This window comes from Cucurbita maxima, unplaced genomic scaffold (assembly GCF_002738345.1).
Source record: "Cucurbita maxima cultivar Rimu unplaced genomic scaffold, Cmax_1.0 Cma_Scf00036, whole genome shotgun sequence".
Classification (NCBI taxonomy): domain Eukaryota; kingdom Viridiplantae; phylum Streptophyta; class Magnoliopsida; order Cucurbitales; family Cucurbitaceae; genus Cucurbita; species Cucurbita maxima.
Genome location: NW_019272052.1, coordinates 854,955 through 871,597, shown reverse-complemented (window position 1 = coordinate 871,597; position 16,643 = coordinate 854,955). Strand labels below are relative to the sequence as shown.

Here is a 16,643-nt window from a genome sequence, read left to right as displayed (position 1 = left end):
TAATTCTATTAAGTTTGAACTCTAAGTCAGATTTTTTTTAACCGCCTATAATTTCGAGTTCTAAGGAGAATAAATATTCGCCCCGCCAAAATCCGACGATTCCTTTTGGAAATTTGAATCGAACTCCGACCTCTGCAGATACCACGGCGCTGGCGGCGGATGGAGAATGGCCTGGTTTCGGTGGACCGATGGTCGGACGGTAGCCAGATCTATTTTCTTACTCACCTGCACTCTGACCACACCAAGGGATTGTCTTCACAATGGTCTAAAGGCCCACTTTTCTGCTCTCGCCTCACCGCCAAACTGTTTTCCTTAAAATTCCCCGATTTCAACCTCTCCTTGCTCCGCGTCCTCGAAATCGGATTATGGCACTCTATCTCACTGATTTCTCCTTCATCTGGTTCTCGGAAAACTATCAAGGTCATGGCAATCGACGCTCACCATTGTCCTGGTAACCAAAGCTTTCATCTCATGTTTGACGAGTTGCTTAGCTATTTTTTGTATATGTTCTGAAGAATTAGTTTCTTTATCTAATTGTATGATAGGCGATTTTAAGATTTGCTTAGGTAGGAAGAGTTGTTACATTTCAGTATTTGGATTATGTTTTTGTTCTGGTTAGTTGCTAGAGCGCATTGGTTGATCAAGCTTTTGCTGCGATGTTTACTTTTTGCTACCACTAGGTGCTGTTATGCTCTTGTTTCGTGGAGACTTTGGCTCTTTGCTTTACACGGGGGATTTTCGGTGGGAAATGAGTAGTGAAAGGGCAAGTAAAGGAAGGATCGCGCTTCTAAATGCGCTGGAGGAGAACACTGTCGATATACTTTACTTGGATAACACCTACTGTAATCCTTATTATGCCTTCCCTTCTCGACAAATTGCTGCACAGCAGGTTAAGACTTTCCCCGATACTTCGGTGTAATTTTTTCTTGATTCTTTATTCTACACTTTTGATACGTGCCTTCATGTTGTTGTAAGAATTAACTGTCGTTATACTTAGGTAATTGATGGATTCATGGCTGTGATGGTATCAGCCATGAGAATCAAACGCTATTTGATGACTTCTGTGATACTATTCTCCTAGCTTTTCACTGAAAAATTTGAAAGACGTTTTTGGACCATAACATTTATGTTGACATGGATTGTCTGGCGGGAGACATAAAGAAGCATTTCTGATCTGATAGTATGCGCTGTGGAAAAACATTCCTGATTTGAGTTTCTGTTCATGATTGGAGTTTCTTTAATTCTTCTATTCAAGTTAAACGACGGGAACTGACAACCAGCACCACATAGTTTTCTTAAACGTTTTCTTTTACTACTTTCCTACCTTTTCTTAAACGTTTGATTTTGGTTGCAGATTGTTGATATCGTTGCCTCCCATCCAGAACATGATATCATAATTGGAATCGATTCTCTGGGCAAGGAAGATCTTTTGCTTCACATTTCTCGCATGCTTAAAATAAAGGTTCGTTATATTGTTTATTATTGGGAGAATATTTTCTGTTGTAATTAGTTGTACATGTTTCTGTTTAGAGTCTGTTAATTAGTGAGCTAATCTGTTAATTAGTCTATAGATACACTCTTAATGTAATATGTTTCTGTTTAGAGACTGTTAATTAGTGAGATAACACTTTCACAGTATTCAGTTGACGTTTACACGTTCTTAGTGAAGATGTGATTATACAGCTCACTAATGCGTTTTGGACACAATATTTCTTTCAATAATGAAATGACGGAAGTGATTTAGAAAACATTTAGAAAGGTCGTTGAGCTTGATATTCATAATCTTCTGTACATCCGGAGTCATTTATACAGATGAGACTGGTTCAGCGCGAAGATTTATTAGTTTGATGTAAACAGTACTGCCTCTTCTCTATGCAATATTGTTTATGAGGGATAAAAGATTCCATTTAGCCTCTATCTAATTCTTTCTCAAATTTCAATAGTTTGTGAGTTGGTATAAAATGTAGAAGGGGAGGTTGATAATGTTTCATTTTAGGGCTGAAGTATATAGTAACCACCTTGGTTTGAGCTATTAGAGCTAAAGAGCAAGTTAAAAATGTAAACAGAATATGGCAATGTCCCGTTCAAACCGATGTGCTCAACAGCCTTGAATACTAAAATCCTACGCATTTTGCCATGTCAAACGGCTGTCGTACTGATTTTTTCTCTTTTTATTTTTCCTTTTTGTTCTTGAAGATTTGGGTGTGGCCAGAACGCTTGCAGACGATGCATCTTCTTGGTTTCAATGAAAGGTTCACTACGAAGACGAATCTGACTAGAGTTCGAGCTGTTCCTCGCTACAGCTTTAGCATAGATACTCTGGAGGGATTAAACCAGATGCGCCCAACCATTGGAATCATGCCGTCCGGTCTTCCTTGGGTGGTGAGACCTGGTAAAGGTGATGATATTCTTTCTGGTTCTCTTCTGACCACACTTTACCGCAGAAGCAAGTTGAATGAAAATGCTGGCGTCTTGATTGAGGAGCAAATTGGAAAGGCAGAAACAGTTAAGAGGTTGCACAAGTACATATTTTCAGTTCCTTACTCCGACCATGCTTGCTTCTCAGAGATACAAGAGTTCATAAAGCTTGTCCGTCCAACAAACATCAAAGGCATCGTTTCTTCATCTTCTTGTTACGTCGAACCCCTTTACTACTTCGGTCGTCTTTGTGGAGCAAAGCAACCTGAAAACAATGTCCATCACAAGAAAAGAAGAACAAGGAAAGGTGAAAAAGGTGCTGTTGACATTAATTTTGTTTACTCGGAGAAAAGACGAGGGAAAGGTACAAATGTTGGCATTCTTAATGTGAGCGTTCGTGGGGGACGAGTGAGTGCATTGAGACGAGTCCAGCGTGGTGCGCGTCTTGCTGGAAGTGATTGTCCTGATTGATTTCGATGAAGGATAACTGGCTTTGAGTTGATCAGAAAGGTACGCTTCTCTTGCTTTCTTGTATAGCTTGATTTGAAAAACCGTAAAGTTCCACTTTTATTGTTAATCTTCAAATGAACAGGAAATGGAAGAGTAATTTGAATTTCCCTCTTACTCTTATTGAAGTCCCAAGTGTCGTTTGCCGTTATAATCCCTACTCGTTTCTCTATTGAACGTGCCGAATTTTTTTGAAAAACTTTTACCCCGTACCTCACTCATTAAACCTTATATTCCTAAAAACATCCTTTATACTCTGAATGTTTGATGATAAGATTCTATTATAAAACAAAAAGGGAATTAAATGTTAATAACCAAGTATTTATAGGATAGTTTGATATTGTCCTAAGTTTTCTTTTGGTTTGCTTTTGGTTTTTTAAACGGCTTGGAAGATGTATTGCTTACTTATATACTCCTGATCTTTCTTTAGTCAATGTGAGACTACTCTTTTCAATAATCTTCCAAATTAGATTCGTAAAAATAGTATGCACACAGTAACTGGATGTCCATTGAAAGCTGTTCAATTCAATGCGACTGTTCACTTCTGTAAGCCTTCATTTTCTTTGTTCTCTCTCTTAGAACATTTTCCACAGTTGGATGGCGAATTCGATTCATTCCCTCCAGAAGAAGGCACACAGGTCAGTTTCTTCTGTCTTTTTACAGCTCTAAACATTTAATAATTGAAGATATCTTCATGTTTTTTTTGTGGTGCGGTTTGTGGGAAGATATTCTGCTAGTGGGCATTTTATTTATTGGGTGAAATCATGCGAGGACGAAAAGAAAGCCGTTATGGATGAACCAATGATGTTTATGGCGTTTGATTTAGTTTATTTGACTGACTGATTAATTTCTATCAAGGCAGCTGAAAAGTGCTCCCAATTCGGCGTGATAATGGCGTCGCGCATACGGTAGTCCAGCCAGGTTTTTATTTTTTAGGAATAATGCTTGGGAATTTTGAAATGGAAACGACAAGTCGTCCTGCCGTCTCATTCTTCCAACTCGGTACTCGTGACTGAGTCCAGTTAAGGTCTGCGTCTTCATTCCTCCTTACGATTAAACTTCGGGTATTTTTCAAAATTGGGATATTGAATTGAAAAGTCTTTCTAATTTTTAAAATGTACTCATTTTTCCAAAATGTGATGCGATTAAGTGTTGCTTATTTAAATTTCTGGAAAAAAAATATTTAAATTAATAAATATATTTCATGAATTTTTTATTATATGATGGAAATATTGATTTACTTCTAATGTTGATATTGAATTGAATCCAATTGAATCCATGAACATGTGAATATTGATAGAAATGTCTTTATCTCTGAATATTTAATTTCTTTGATTCAACTTCTACATCAACATTTTGCTATCTTAAATATTTGAACCAAATAGGCCTTTCTGTTTATTTTAATAAATAATTAATTAAATTCTAAGTTTAGTCTTTCAGTTTTTTTTTTTTTTTTGTGTTTATTCAATCTTGAATTTCAGGAGTGTATTAGGTTTCTAATTTTTAATGTCATAAACAAATTAATTTTTTTAAAAATAATTAATTGGTTTACTTGATATAAGTTTAAATTTTATATCTAATTTGAAATCTAAACTTTTAATTTTGTCTCAAGATTTAAATTTTGAAAAATATATTAACTTCGTAATTTTGAAGCTTCACACCTAAATTTTATCATTTAACTTTAATAATTAATACGGTTTAAAAAGTTTTTGTGGTCAAAAGTTTAAAAACTGATTTCAGGAAAATAAATAAATAAATAAATTTAGAAGAGCGTTTCCTTAACTTGTGAACGTCAATTTATGTTAGAAAATATAATTGGAGAGAAATTTTTACAACCAAATTTAAAAAATTTATTTCTATTTGATTTTTAGATTTTTTAAAATAAAAAATTTAATGATTGAGTTTTGATATTTTTTAAGAGCAACGTATTAAATACAAAATTTGAAATTTTAAGGTTCTTTAAAATTTGTTTTAATTTATTAAAAATATTTTTAACACAAAATAAAAATAAAAAAAGTTTACAAGATTAAATAGATCTAAAATAATTTAATATTTGAAGACTAAAGTTGTAATTTAACACTTAACAAAACTACATCTATTTTCTTAATAATCCTCAGATAATGGACAATAGATCTTTTATGAGACTGGTTGAAGAAGTTGGTGCACGTTTCATCACACGCTAACACCCACTAATTAAATAAAAGTTTCTCAAAGGGCCCTCGAATTAAATTTATTTGTCCCGTAGTTCAACTATTTTTTATCTAAGATATTTTGTTGACAGACAGTTGATGAATTTATTGCGATTATTTATAGCAGGAGAAAGCCTTCCTTGTACTTGTTTCTGATCTCTCTAGGGAGCTCGGGTGAAAAATGGTGAAAATTTGATTAAGCCGCCACGTTTGGAGCAGGACTGGTTTAGCAAACTTGTTGAACCCAGTTGGAATATTTGAAGTTTGAACAAGTCCAAGTTAATCCATTGAGGTCACCGTAGGAACATTGACTTTTCAGCAGATTAAACGCGTGGACAACTTGACGCCATATTCATCATTTGATTAATCCTCTGCTGGTGCTGGAGCTGCTGCTGCTCTCTCTCTCTCTCTCTCTCTTGTTTCCCTTGTCTGCAAATTTCTCTGCTGCTATGGAAACCAGAGACGGCGTGTGGTTGATGCCTTGTGCTTTGTTCCTCATCTTGTCGTTCGTTTCCCAACCATCTATGGCAGCGGATTCCATCTCTGTAAATGAGACCATCTCTGGAGACAAAACTATTGTTTCTTCTGGAGAGGTGTTCAGGCTTGGTTTCTTCCGCCCAGGTAAAGCTACTTCTTCCAAGCATTACATTGGCATCTGGTATAACAAAGTCTCTGACCAGACAGTAGTTTGGGTTGCAAACAGAGATGCACCCATTTCCGATCCATCTGCTTCTGCCTTGAAATTCTCAAATGGTAATTTGGTTCTCTTGAACGAGTCTAGAATCCCAGTTTGGTCCACCAATATAAGTTCTACGCCGTTGGGATCTTTACGAGCTACCATTCAAGATGATGGGAATTTTGTGCTGAAGAATGGTCCTAATTCGTCTAAACCCTTGTGGCAAAGTTTTGATTTTCCAACTGATACGTGGCTTCCTGGGAGTAAGCTTGGACGTAATGATACTACTAAACAGACCCAAAGTCTGACCGCCTGGAAGAACCCAGAGGATCCTGGATCGGGCCTCTTCTCTCTGGAGCTTGATCCTAATGGAACCAGCGCGTATTTCATTATGTGGAACAGAACTAGACAGTATTGGAGCAGTGGACCTTGGGTTGACAACATGTTTAGCTTGGTTCCTGAGATGAGGCTCAATTACCTATATAATTTCAGCTTTGTAACAGCCAATAACGAAAGCTATTTCACTTACTCCATGTATAACGCTTCTGTCATATCCCGGTTTGTGATGGATGTGTCTGGGCAGGCAAAGCAATTCACATGGCTAGAGAGCTCAAAGCAGTGGAATCTGTTCTGGGGTCAACCAAGACAGCAGTGTGAAGTCTATGCTCTTTGTGGAGCATTTGGTAGCTGCACCGAGAACTCCTCACCCATATGTAGTTGTGTGACTGGGTTCGAGCCAAAGTCGAGTCTTGAATGGGATTTGAAAGAATATTCTGGTGGCTGTAGACGAAAAACTAAACTGGCATGCGAGAATCCGGTTCCTAGTGGTGGTGCGGACAGGTTCTTACTGGAGCCTTATATGAAGCTGCCTGATCCTTCACAGTCTATGGCAGTTGCAAATGATAGAGACTGTGAATCATTATGCTTACGAAATTGCTCTTGTATTGCTTATTCATATAAGGATCGTCGATGTGAAATTTGGAGCGGAGATCTCTTGGATATGCGGAAACAGTCACCAAGTGATCCGGGTACGAGATCACTGTATCTCAGGCTTGCAGCTTCTGAGTTTTCAAGTAGAAAGAGGAACACAGGAATGATCATTGGTATTGTTGTTGGGTCAGCTGCTGTTTTAGCAACTGTGCTGGCTGTACTCTTTCTTCTTCTGAGGAGGAGGAGAATTGTAGGAAAAGGGAAAACGGTGGAGGGTTCATTGGTGGCCTTTGAGTACAGAGATTTGCAGAATGCAACAAAGAATTTCTCTCATAAACTTGGGGGAGGAGGCTTTGGTTCTGTCTTTAAAGGGTCTCTGGCTGATTCAACGATTGTGGCAGTGAAGAAGTTAGAGAGTGTTAGCCAAGGAGAGAAGCAATTCAGGACAGAAGTCAGCACAATCGGGACAATACAACATGTTAACTTGATTCGGCTTCGTGGGTTTTGCTCAGAAGGCAGTAAAAAACTGTTGGTATATGATTACATGCCTAATGGTTCTTTAGATGCTCATCTTTTCCATGACAAGGTTTTGGACTGGAAAACAAGATACCAAATTGCTGTTGGGACTGCAAGAGGGTTGGCTTATCTGCACGAGAAGTGTCGTGAATGCATCGTACATTGTGACATCAAGCCGGAAAACATTCTCTTGGATGCTCAATTTTGTCCCAAAGTGGCTGACTTCGGCCTGGCCAAGCTGTTTGGACGAGAGTTCAGCAGAGTCCTGACAACCATGAGAGGCACACGAGGCTATCTAGCGCCCGAGTGGATCTCGGGGGTGGCAATAACAGCTAAAGCCGACGTTTTCAGCTACGGGATGATGCTTTTCGAGTTCGTGTCAGGAAGAAGGAACTCGGAGCAATCTGAAGACGGAACAATCAAGTTTTTCCCAAGTTTGGTTGCAAACACAATGTCTGAAGAGGGAGACATCCGTAGCTTGTTGGACTCAAAGCTACAAGGAAATGCTGATGTAGAAGAGCTGAAGAAGCTGTGTAATGTAGCCTGTTGGTGCATCCAAGACGAAGAAGTCCAGAGACCATCAATGAGTAATATTGTCCAAATTCTTGAAGGCGTTTTGGAAGTAAACAAACCGCCGATGCCAAGATCCCTACTCGCATTTAACGACAGCCACGAGCATCTCGTCTTCTTCACTGAATCGTCTTCGTCATCGTCTTCAAACCAGAATTCCAAGACCAGCTCGACGACTTCATCATCTCAGGCCAAAAGCAGCACATCCACAACGAGCTCCTCCAATGCGGCCTGAAGTTTGCTAAATTTCAAGGCGTTGCTCTTGCACTCTTTTCATCCAATTCAGTATATATTCTGTCTCTTTGATTCCCCTTTTAACGTCTTACTCTACGAGGGATTTTCATTGCACTTTCCAGTAAGATATCCAAATAATATATGTCTTCGAAGCTGCAGCCCAAGGCCCAAGATCCTATACCAATTTTTTAGTCCAAAATCATGGTCCAAATTTGCCAAGGCCCAAGGCCCAAGGCCCAAATCAAAATCATTATATATAAGAGCAGTCAAATATAATTGAAGGAACCATATCAAAACCAGATATAATCTTCCTTTGAAAATAGTTTATAAAGAATGAAATTTGCACTACAAATGACAAGGTTTGTATTAACTATATTTAAAACTAAAAAAATAAATAAATAAAAATAATTTCAAAATAGGAAATCTATAATTAAAGATATAGTTTACATTTATTTCCAAACATTTGTTGTTGGAAAAATCAAATTCATGATTCCAAAAAATCTTATTTTTTCAACGCTTCTTCCCAAATCTAAAAAATTCCCCTTTTCTCTTTTTTCTTTTTTTTTTTTTTCTTTTTTCATAATAAAAGATCCTCCTTTTATTATTACTTTCATTTGATTTAAAAAAAAAATCAATATAAAAAAAAACCAAAATTTAATAATTTTTATGCATTAAAAAAAATAAATGAAATTTATTTGTCTGAACAAAACTAAAGGACTAAATTTGATTTTAAAAGTTTGGTGTGAACGAATTTACGAGTAATAATACAGTGTGTGAGTATGAATGGAAATGTGTGAGTGAGAGTTGAAAAAAAAACACGTGAAATTGAAAGGAGGGAGGTAAGGAAATTGAGTGGGAGCTTTGGATTCTGTGTGTGTTTGGACACAAGACTTGAAAGCCACGTTTCCATTCAGAGGCATTAATAAACACTTTTCCCTGTTTCTTTGGGTTCTATATTTATTATCCACACAAAATTATAAACTTCAATATTAAAATGTCCTTTAAAGTAAAATTATTGGTTTTTAATGACATCACTCCACATACGTCATCTCTTGCAATTACTTTTCAAAATATTTATAAAAAAGGAAAAAAAAAAAAAAAAAACTAGTTGAAATGTCGAAATTACCCCTGGGTTGGATTTGTCAATTCACAGGATGCTTCTTGAAGTGCAGTTCGATTATAGTCGTCTGCTTTTTGTGTTTTGGTGAAACACGATGGAGCTTTCATGGCATCTTCTTCCCTCTTTGGGTCCCTCTCTGTCGTCTCAAGCCAGCAGTAATTTCTACAATTTTTTAGTCAGAGGTATATAAATTGTTGGTGGACTCTGAGTCTTCTTCTTCATCAGACCAAACTTGGAGTTCACAGCCATGGTTCGAGCCCCATATTTTGATGAAAATGGACTCAAAAAAGGTGCATGGAGTCCTGATGAAGATGAGAAGCTCAAGGCTTACGTTCACAAACATGGCCATTGCAATTGGCGAGAGCTCCCTAGATTTGCAGGTAATTTCAACCCTAAATCTGCCCTTTCTCCTTTCTTTGAACCTTATTATGTAAAAATACAAATAACCCATTTCAAAAAATGCCTTCTTTCACTTCCTTTTTCTTGAAAAATTACTCATTTTTGTGAATTTTACCTTGAAGAACATAAATAATTGAGAGATGGGTCCGATTATATGAATGATTTTGAATTGAAATAGTGAGGTGGGGTTATGATTTTCATTATTAGGTTTGTCGAGGTGTGGCAAAAGTTGCCGATTACGTTGGATCAATTACCTTTGTCCAGACGTGAAGAGAGGAAACTATTCGAAAGAAGAAGAACGATTAATCCTTCAATTGCATCAAGAACATGGAAACAAGTATGTCTCGATCCTTTCTATGTATTCATCAAATAAATCCCTATTCGAAGCTTAAATATTGATATCACATGTTGATTCAATTCATTAGATGGTCACTGATGGCTACAAAATTATCGGGACGAACCGATAACGAAATAAAGAATTATTGGCATACCCATTTAAAGAAGAAGGTAAAAGCTAGCAAGGTTAAAAAGAAGCAACAAAACGAGGCAATTTCCATGAAGGAAAGAGAGCCAGAAATGAAAGCCAATTTGATAAGCGAAGTTCCCTCTCATGAAATCTTGGAAAGCTCTCCATTTTCGCCGCTGTCCTCTGAAATCTCCACTGTCTGTTCCAACCAAGAATCGACACAAGACAGCCCTCCAACGACATTCAAGTTTCAAGAAACAAGTAATAACAACAATGGAGATTTCTGGGATGTTCCATTTTTAGTAGACAATTTGGAAGCTCAAAGTCAAGATCCAATGTTCTTCCATGTTAACTATGATTTCGAGTTTGATCAAGCTGACTTGTTCTATCAAGTAATGAAGGAATTGCCCGAGAATTATCAACCCTACTTGTATCCCTCCTGAAAAAACGTAATGTATCTATATCTATATCTATATCCAAATCTATCTCTATACAGTAATAATGATAGAATTTTACTATATCTATCTATGCCCAAATTTCTTTCAGAGCTCCAATTTTTGAGGTTAAGGTTTCAAGACCCTACCCATGCCTTATCATACTTATGTTTCGAATTCTTTCAATGTCCACTTTGTGTAGTGTGTTAGATGACGCACTGTCCTCTTCAGTCTCATCATGGCACTCGTCTAGGCCCTCGCCTGACCAGATAGACGCCACTTGATGGTTGTCATTTCTCTTGTTAGAATGTGAGGCTACGTTCATAGATAGTTAGGTCATTGTTTGATGATTTACTTGGGCACAACCATAGTTTCGCTTAAATTTTTTTTACTGTAACGTAGGAAAAGGTGGAAGCAAAGGAAGATTAAAGATATAAATTATGAGGCAGAGAGGAATTATTCAGGTCCTCGTGGAACACGTGTTCTCAAAAGAAAGCATAAAAGAATGATGGGCATCAATTATGATGTTTCGACCACTAATCTTTTTCATTTTTTGTGTTAGCGTAAATGGACAGTGGAATTTCCAAAAACCAGAGATGCATCAATTCTTTGGAATCACATTTTTATTCGTTCTTATTTACTTTAAATATTAAATTAAAAAATACTAATAAAATACACTCAATTTTTATTCATTCTTTAAATCTCTGTTTAATATTCATATTATTATTTTTTAAAAAAATTGAAATAATACGCTCTAATATAAACTGATATTATTCATTTTAAATGGTAATTTGCACGATTTTGTTTTGGGATTATCCTACGAGCTATACTAGTTGACTTGAGTTGACTTGAATGTAGGTCAACTTATTATGATCTCGATAGTTTCACAAGTGTGTCAAAATAAGTCTCCAAAACTATTAACTTTTGAATTTATATTTAATGTGTTTTTTTTTTAAAAAAAAATTAACGATACGTTTCATTTCGTCCAAGTCTTTGGTCTTCGAAAATAATTTTCAAAATTATTAAATGACTAAAGCAAAGTCTTGTGGTTTTTGATAAGTCTAGGTGGAAAATAAAGGTTTATAATCTTTTGATTTAGTTGGATTTTTCTTCCTCATGAGAATTTATATTTATTTAAATAGTTTCTTTACATTTACCTTTTGGGCCGGATCTTACTGAAAATGATTTGGGCTTTGATACATTGACCCTTGGCCCAGATAGCCCAAAATTATATCTCGGCCCAAGTAAATTGTGGCCTCGTTGGCCCATTTGCGTTTATTGTTCTGAAATTTGTGGCCATTTGGAACCGATGTGGCTAATTTGCCTTATCTAGTAGTCACCTTTTGTGGTCATCAAAATTCAGCTCACAATCTCTCAAATCTCAGCGCCACTCACTGATATAACATTAGTTATAGAGAAACTCCCTCCACTCTTTGCTGTGATCCATCCATGGCGTCCTCCACTCTATCTTCTGCAACTCCCTCACAGGTAGGTAGCGGTAACTTCTTGATTGAACTTCCATGATGTTGTAAGGAACTTGAAATTTGTTGCCCATTATTGATGATGTTGTTGTTCAGCTATGCGCCAGTAGAAGTGCTTTGTTCTGTCCCTCGCAAGCGCTGTTGAGGAAACCCAAAAGCGCTCAAATGGGGGCGAAGGGAAAGGGCGTTAAGGTCTGTTGTCAAGCCACTAGTATTCCGGCTGATCGAGTGCCGGATATGGGTAAAAGGAAGACCATGAATTTGCTTCTTTTGGGTGCTATTGGCCTTCCCACTGCTACCATGTTGTATCCTTACACCTATTTCTTTGTCCCTCCTGGGTAATTCTCCTTTCTGCTTCTCTAATTACCTGCTGGGTCTTGTTCTTTTAGCAGTGGTAAATCAATTTTGGGCGTGATCTTTAGTCTTTCAAACTGAACATTCATCTTAGCGTGTGCTGTCATGTCTGTACAATTTAGCTCAAAGAACTGAGATTCTGTATTCTAATTGTTTATTTGGTAACTTTTTGAATATTTTCTGTATTCAATTACAGTACTGGAGGTGCTGGTGGTGGAATTGTTGCCAAGGATGCTTTTGGAAATGATGTTCTTGCAGATGAATGGCTGAAGGCACATGGCCCTGGAGACCGAACCCTCACACAGGGGCTCAGGGTACTATAACTCTCTCAGGGCAGGTTTGGATGTGGTTGTGAAATAGTTAAAAATCATTTTTTTATGGTGTTGATAATCAACTACCGTCCAACCCCACCGCCACTGGATATTGTCTTCTTTGGACTTCCTCTTTCACGTTTTCCCACAAAATTTTTAAAATATGTCTGCTAGAGAGATGCACCTTAGAAAGAGTGTTTTGTCCCCTCTTCAATCGACGTAAAATCTCACATTTCATCCCCCTTTGAGGCCCAGTGTCCTCGCTCACACTCATTCCCTTCTCCAATCAATATGGGACCTTCCAATCCACCTTCCTTCGAGGCTCAGCGTCCTTGCTAACATACTATCTCATGTCCATTCCCGTTCGAGGCTCAACCTCCTAACTAGCAAATCGCCAAGTGTCTAACTTTGTTACCATTTGTAACAGCTCAAGTCCATCCCTAGCAGATATTGTATGTTTTGATCTGTTACATACTGTCATCAGCCTCATAGTTTTAAAAATGCGTCTGTGAAGAAGAGGTATTACACACCCTTGTAAAAAAATGTTTTGTTCCACTCTCCAATCGACGTGGGATCTTACAAAATCACACTTCTAAATCGATTGTGAATGATTAAAGCATATTTCAAATTCATTTTGAATATGATAAAAGCTCCAAAGTATGCTTAATGAATGCTATTATGCTTGGGGGAAGATGAACAAATAGTATGTGCATTTAAAGGCAAACCGTTGATGATGGATTTCAGGGAGACCCTACCTACCTTGTAGTGGAGAAGGATAAAACACTTGCGACGTTTGGAATCAACGCCGTATGCACTCACCTTGGATGCGTGGTGCCATGGAATGCAGCTGAGAACAAGTTTATCTGCCCTTGCCATGGATCCCAATACAACGATCAAGGCAGGGTCGTCAGAGGCCCTGCACCTCTAGTAATACTTCTTCAAACCCTTTGCTCATTTCAAGGATTTAAACAACCAACAAACTTCAGATTATATGTTGATGCCATTGACTAAACAGAGTTTAAATTTTGTTTGTTGGGACAGTCTCTTGCATTGGTTCATGCTGATATAGACGACGGGAAGGTCGTGTTCGTTCCTTGGGTCGAAACCGATTTCAGAACTGGCGAAAATCCATGGTGGGCTTAAGCCTCCTCCTCATGTAACATCTTTCCACATCCATCCATATTCTCCTGTTGTATATTTTGGTTTCAATTGATATACAAGACCACTCAATCCTAGGCTTGTATCGATAAGCTTTGATATGTACCACTCTAGTGTTCTACTTTATTAATCACGACTCTCGACTCTCGACTCTCTACAGAGATATGATATTGTCTACTTGAAGCATAAAAATCCCAAAAAGCCTCGTATCAAAAATGTATTCTTTACTTATAGATTCATGATTAACCCTTTAATTAGCTAATGTGGGACTTCTCTCCCAACAATCCTCCCTCGAACAAAGCACACCATAGAGTTTCCCATGAGATCTATGCAGCCCTCGAACAAAGTACACCCTTAGTTTAGTTTGACACTCAGAATTCTATTGACATGACTATTTTAAGATTATGACTTTGATAAGTTGTTAGGAATACGATTCTCCATAACGGTATGATATTGTTAGGAATACGATTCTCCATAGTTGTTAGGAATACGATTCTCCATAATGATACGATTCTTCAAACGATCAATAATTCGATCTCTACTCGGAAAATGTATGCTTAAATTTTATTTCTGACATCAAACACAAAATGAGAAAACACTGGTAAACTAAGAATAAAAGTGTTGGAAGTGTCAAATTGTTGAAGTGAAATAGGCAGAAATCAATATTAGAAGACAAACATTCAACCGCAAATCTCTCCTATGCCTTGGAACATTTTGTAATGTCTTGGAATTTGGTGATTTTTTTCACTATTCAATTTCCGACATACTCGTTTCGGTTCCATAGCCAGTTTTCTCGACACCTCCGATCCAATTATATATCTCATTTTAAAAATATAACCAGTTCTTCACATGCGTCGCTTCCTCCAAGATAACATATTATATTGCCTCAATATTAATATATATATATATATATATAGGATAATCTTAATCAAATCATGTGCCATGAAAAGTTTTAATCATTAAGCTTTTAAATGTTTGAATTTAAAATTGAAGTTATATTACAATTTTTATCCTATAGTTTGGGGTTCATATCAATTAATTCCTATAGTTTACCCAATAATAAACGATATTTATTATAAACAATTTTAAAAATAGATTTTTTTTTTTGAAAGCGTGATGATGTTTAAAGAACTGCAAGTTTACTTTCTGGTTCCAATGAATGCCCCAAGGAAAACATTGGAAGAGAGAGAAAATGGCCATCTGATCAGAAAAAAAAAACAACCCAGATTTGACATTTACAGTGTGGCGAAAAGACAAAAAAGCCCCTCAATCATCGTCTTTTTGTCTACTAGCTTCACGTGACCCCGACAAGGGCATCCCCTCCTTTCTTCCTCCAAAAATAACAAAACAAACAGATTCCAACCGGTAATCATCCCGTACCGCCACTACCAAGCAAGCCAATAAACAGAAATCAGTAGGGGTATAATCGGAATCAGAGAAATGGACGGAGGCGATGACGACTGCGCCTTTTCCATCTGCAAGGAATCGACGGCCAGCGGCATGTTCTCTTGGTCTGGACTACACGTAGATTGGTGCGGAGGGTGAGCGCTGTACATGATGGCTCGGAGTACGGCCGAAACGGTGGGAATGTACGTCGTTTTGTTTCGAGCCAATAGCCACGTCAGACCCATGAGTTGGCAGTCTCTGTTGAACATTTTACTGGCCCTATCGTTGCTGGCGTTCTTCTTCGTTCCCGTAACCTGGATTTATCAATCCCGACAAAGGACATTATATCTTTATGTCCAAACACACTTTAAAATAACACTGTAGGTGCTGATTTGCAAATGTGAAGAATAATGGGGTAAAGAAAAAATTAGAATAGTGAATCGTCACATGGGTAGGGTCTTTAAAGCTCAATAATTCCAGGGCGGAAATTAAAATTCTTTAAATTTTGTAAATAAAAAAAATATATCAGAAACAAAATAATTTTTTTTTTTTGTTAAATTATATACAATTTACTAATTTTCACAAGGAAAAAAAAATTAATTCAAGATTACCTTTTGAAGGGCGCCAAGGCATTTGGTGCAACCAGAATATGAGGAGTTCCGGCAACTCTTTTCAAGATTACGAACGGCGGCCGTCGGAGTGGCGTTACGGTAACCGCTACCACCGCCGCCAGAAACATTGAAGGCGGCGGGGCAAGACAACGAACTAATTTGATGAAGCCGAATCCCACAGAAGCACAAAACGGCGTCGCAGCTCGCATTCGGCTGCGGAATCTTAATGTTTCTACTCAACAGTGAGGTTTGCAGCGAGTTGACGCATTTCTGCGAGTCGTCCGGCATCATGGGGAGGTCTCCGGCTGCTTCCGGCGTCGAGGTCGAAGCAGTAATTTTAAGGGCGGCCCGTGCATGAGCGGCGAAAAGCCACGCGGCCAGAACAGGACAGCATCGACTCCGGTCGAGATTCCGACCGCAAGCCTCTCTAACGCCGCCGAAAAGCTCGTCGGAAAGATCGAGGTGGCAAATTTGCATCTGGGTTTGAACGGGAAATGCAGGAACGGTGTTGGGGGAGGAATATTCGCCGGGATTTAGCGGTTGGCTTTGGCCGGAAACTGGTTCGACGAGGAAACCAGCTGAAGTGAAATGAAAATTAAGGCATAATAAAACGAAAGAAATAAAGGGAAAGGTAAAAGGAGGCATTTTGTTAAACCCCTTTATGGTAATCAAGAAAAATATGATTAGAACGGGAGAAGATTCTGAAATATTCTCCAAAGAAAAAGAAGAGAAGAGCAATGGCGAGTGCTCGAAATGAAAGAGACAGGGAAATTTGGTTGGGTTTTTTTACATTGTATCATAGTATTATGGTCTATATATGAATTTCCCTCAATTATTTTGCACTGTTTCAAAGGAATGGTTTTTTTTTTTTTTTTTTTTTTTT

General features: G+C 37.7%; 5 protein-coding genes across 6 annotated transcripts; 4 read left to right on the top strand and 1 right to left on the bottom strand.

Moving 5' to 3' along the window:
- Positions 1-85: 85 nt before the first annotated feature.
- LOC111468195 (5' exonuclease Apollo-like) lies at positions 86-3,825 on the top strand. Of its 2 annotated transcripts, XM_023113335.1 has the most exons (5): positions 86-451; positions 681-889; positions 1,355-1,462; positions 2,197-2,928; positions 3,788-3,825. In XM_023113335.1, exons 1-4 carry the CDS (start codon positions 160-162, stop codon positions 2,887-2,889), a joined length of 1,302 nt encoding a protein of 433 aa, XP_022969103.1. In that variant the 5' UTR covers positions 86-159; the 3' UTR covers positions 2,890-2,928; positions 3,788-3,825. The 2 variants fall into 2 exon arrangements, with proteins under 2 accessions (XP_022969103.1, XP_022969102.1); XM_023113334.1 differs by lacking the exon at positions 3,788-3,825 and having other exon boundaries at positions 2,197-3,042.
- Positions 3,826-5,543: 1,718 nt separating this feature from the next.
- On the top strand, positions 5,544-8,325 carry LOC111468120 (G-type lectin S-receptor-like serine/threonine-protein kinase At2g19130). Its single transcript, XM_023113205.1, has one exon. It carries the CDS (start codon positions 5,564-5,566, stop codon positions 8,039-8,041), a length of 2,478 nt encoding a protein of 825 aa, XP_022968973.1. The 5' UTR covers positions 5,544-5,563; the 3' UTR covers positions 8,042-8,325.
- A 940-nt stretch (positions 8,326-9,265) lies between these two features.
- On the top strand, positions 9,266-10,645 carry LOC111468296 (transcription factor MYB4-like). Its single transcript, XM_023113468.1, has 3 exons — positions 9,266-9,540; positions 9,767-9,896; positions 9,985-10,645. Exons 1-3 carry the CDS (start codon positions 9,408-9,410, stop codon positions 10,466-10,468), a joined length of 747 nt encoding a protein of 248 aa, XP_022969236.1. The 5' UTR covers positions 9,266-9,407; the 3' UTR covers positions 10,469-10,645.
- A 1,136-nt stretch (positions 10,646-11,781) lies between these two features.
- Positions 11,782-13,896, top strand: LOC111468309 (cytochrome b6-f complex iron-sulfur subunit, chloroplastic-like). The gene is made up of 5 exons (XM_023113483.1): positions 11,782-11,947; positions 12,037-12,278; positions 12,491-12,608; positions 13,350-13,532; positions 13,647-13,896. The coding sequence occupies exons 1-5, from the start codon at positions 11,909-11,911 to the stop codon at positions 13,746-13,748; spliced, it is 684 nt and encodes a 227-aa protein (XP_022969251.1). The 5' UTR covers positions 11,782-11,908; the 3' UTR covers positions 13,749-13,896.
- A 1,043-nt stretch (positions 13,897-14,939) lies between these two features.
- LOC111468254 (uncharacterized GPI-anchored protein At4g28100-like) lies at positions 14,940-16,633 on the bottom strand. Its single transcript, XM_023113410.1, has 2 exons — positions 15,761-16,633; positions 14,940-15,463 (listed from the first exon to the last, which is right to left on the bottom strand). Exons 1-2 carry the CDS (start codon positions 16,403-16,405, stop codon positions 15,149-15,151), a joined length of 960 nt encoding a protein of 319 aa, XP_022969178.1. The 5' UTR covers positions 16,406-16,633; the 3' UTR covers positions 14,940-15,148.
- Between the last annotated feature and the right edge of the window lie 10 nt (positions 16,634-16,643).

Bases quoted from the DNA above. Each gene is read 5' to 3' on its own strand.
- LOC111468195 (XM_023113335.1), top strand. From the start codon at position 160: ATGGAGAATGGCCTGGTTTCGGTGGACCGATGGTCGGACGGTAGCCAG. The intron at 890-1,354 runs GTTAAGACTTTC...TTTTGGTTGCAG, and splicing joins GACAAATTGCTGCACAGCAG to ATTGTTGATATCGTTGCCTC. The intron at 1,463-2,196 runs GTTCGTTATATT...TTGTTCTTGAAG, and splicing joins CTCGCATGCTTAAAATAAAG to ATTTGGGTGTGGCCAGAACG.
- LOC111468120 (XM_023113205.1), top strand. From the start codon at position 5,564: ATGGAAACCAGAGACGGCGTGTGGTTGATGCCTTGTGCTTTGTTCCTC.
- LOC111468296 (XM_023113468.1), top strand. From the start codon at position 9,408: ATGGTTCGAGCCCCATATTTTGATGAAAATGGACTCAAAAAAGGTGCA. The intron at 9,541-9,766 runs GTAATTTCAACC...TTTCATTATTAG, and splicing joins AGAGCTCCCTAGATTTGCAG to GTTTGTCGAGGTGTGGCAAA. The intron at 9,897-9,984 runs GTATGTCTCGAT...TCAATTCATTAG, and splicing joins CATCAAGAACATGGAAACAA to ATGGTCACTGATGGCTACAA.
- LOC111468309 (XM_023113483.1), top strand. From the start codon at position 11,909: ATGGCGTCCTCCACTCTATCTTCTGCAACTCCCTCACAG. The intron at 11,948-12,036 runs GTAGGTAGCGGT...GTTGTTGTTCAG, and splicing joins CTTCTGCAACTCCCTCACAG to CTATGCGCCAGTAGAAGTGC. The intron at 12,609-13,349 runs GTACTATAACTC...GATGGATTTCAG, and splicing joins CCCTCACACAGGGGCTCAGG to GGAGACCCTACCTACCTTGT.
- LOC111468254 (XM_023113410.1), bottom strand. From the start codon at position 16,405: ATGCCTCCTTTTACCTTTCCCTTTATTTCTTTCGTTTTATTATGCCTT. The intron at 15,464-15,760 runs GTAATCTTGAAT...TGATAAATCCAG, and splicing joins GCCTTGGCGCCCTTCAAAAG to GTTACGGGAACGAAGAAGAA.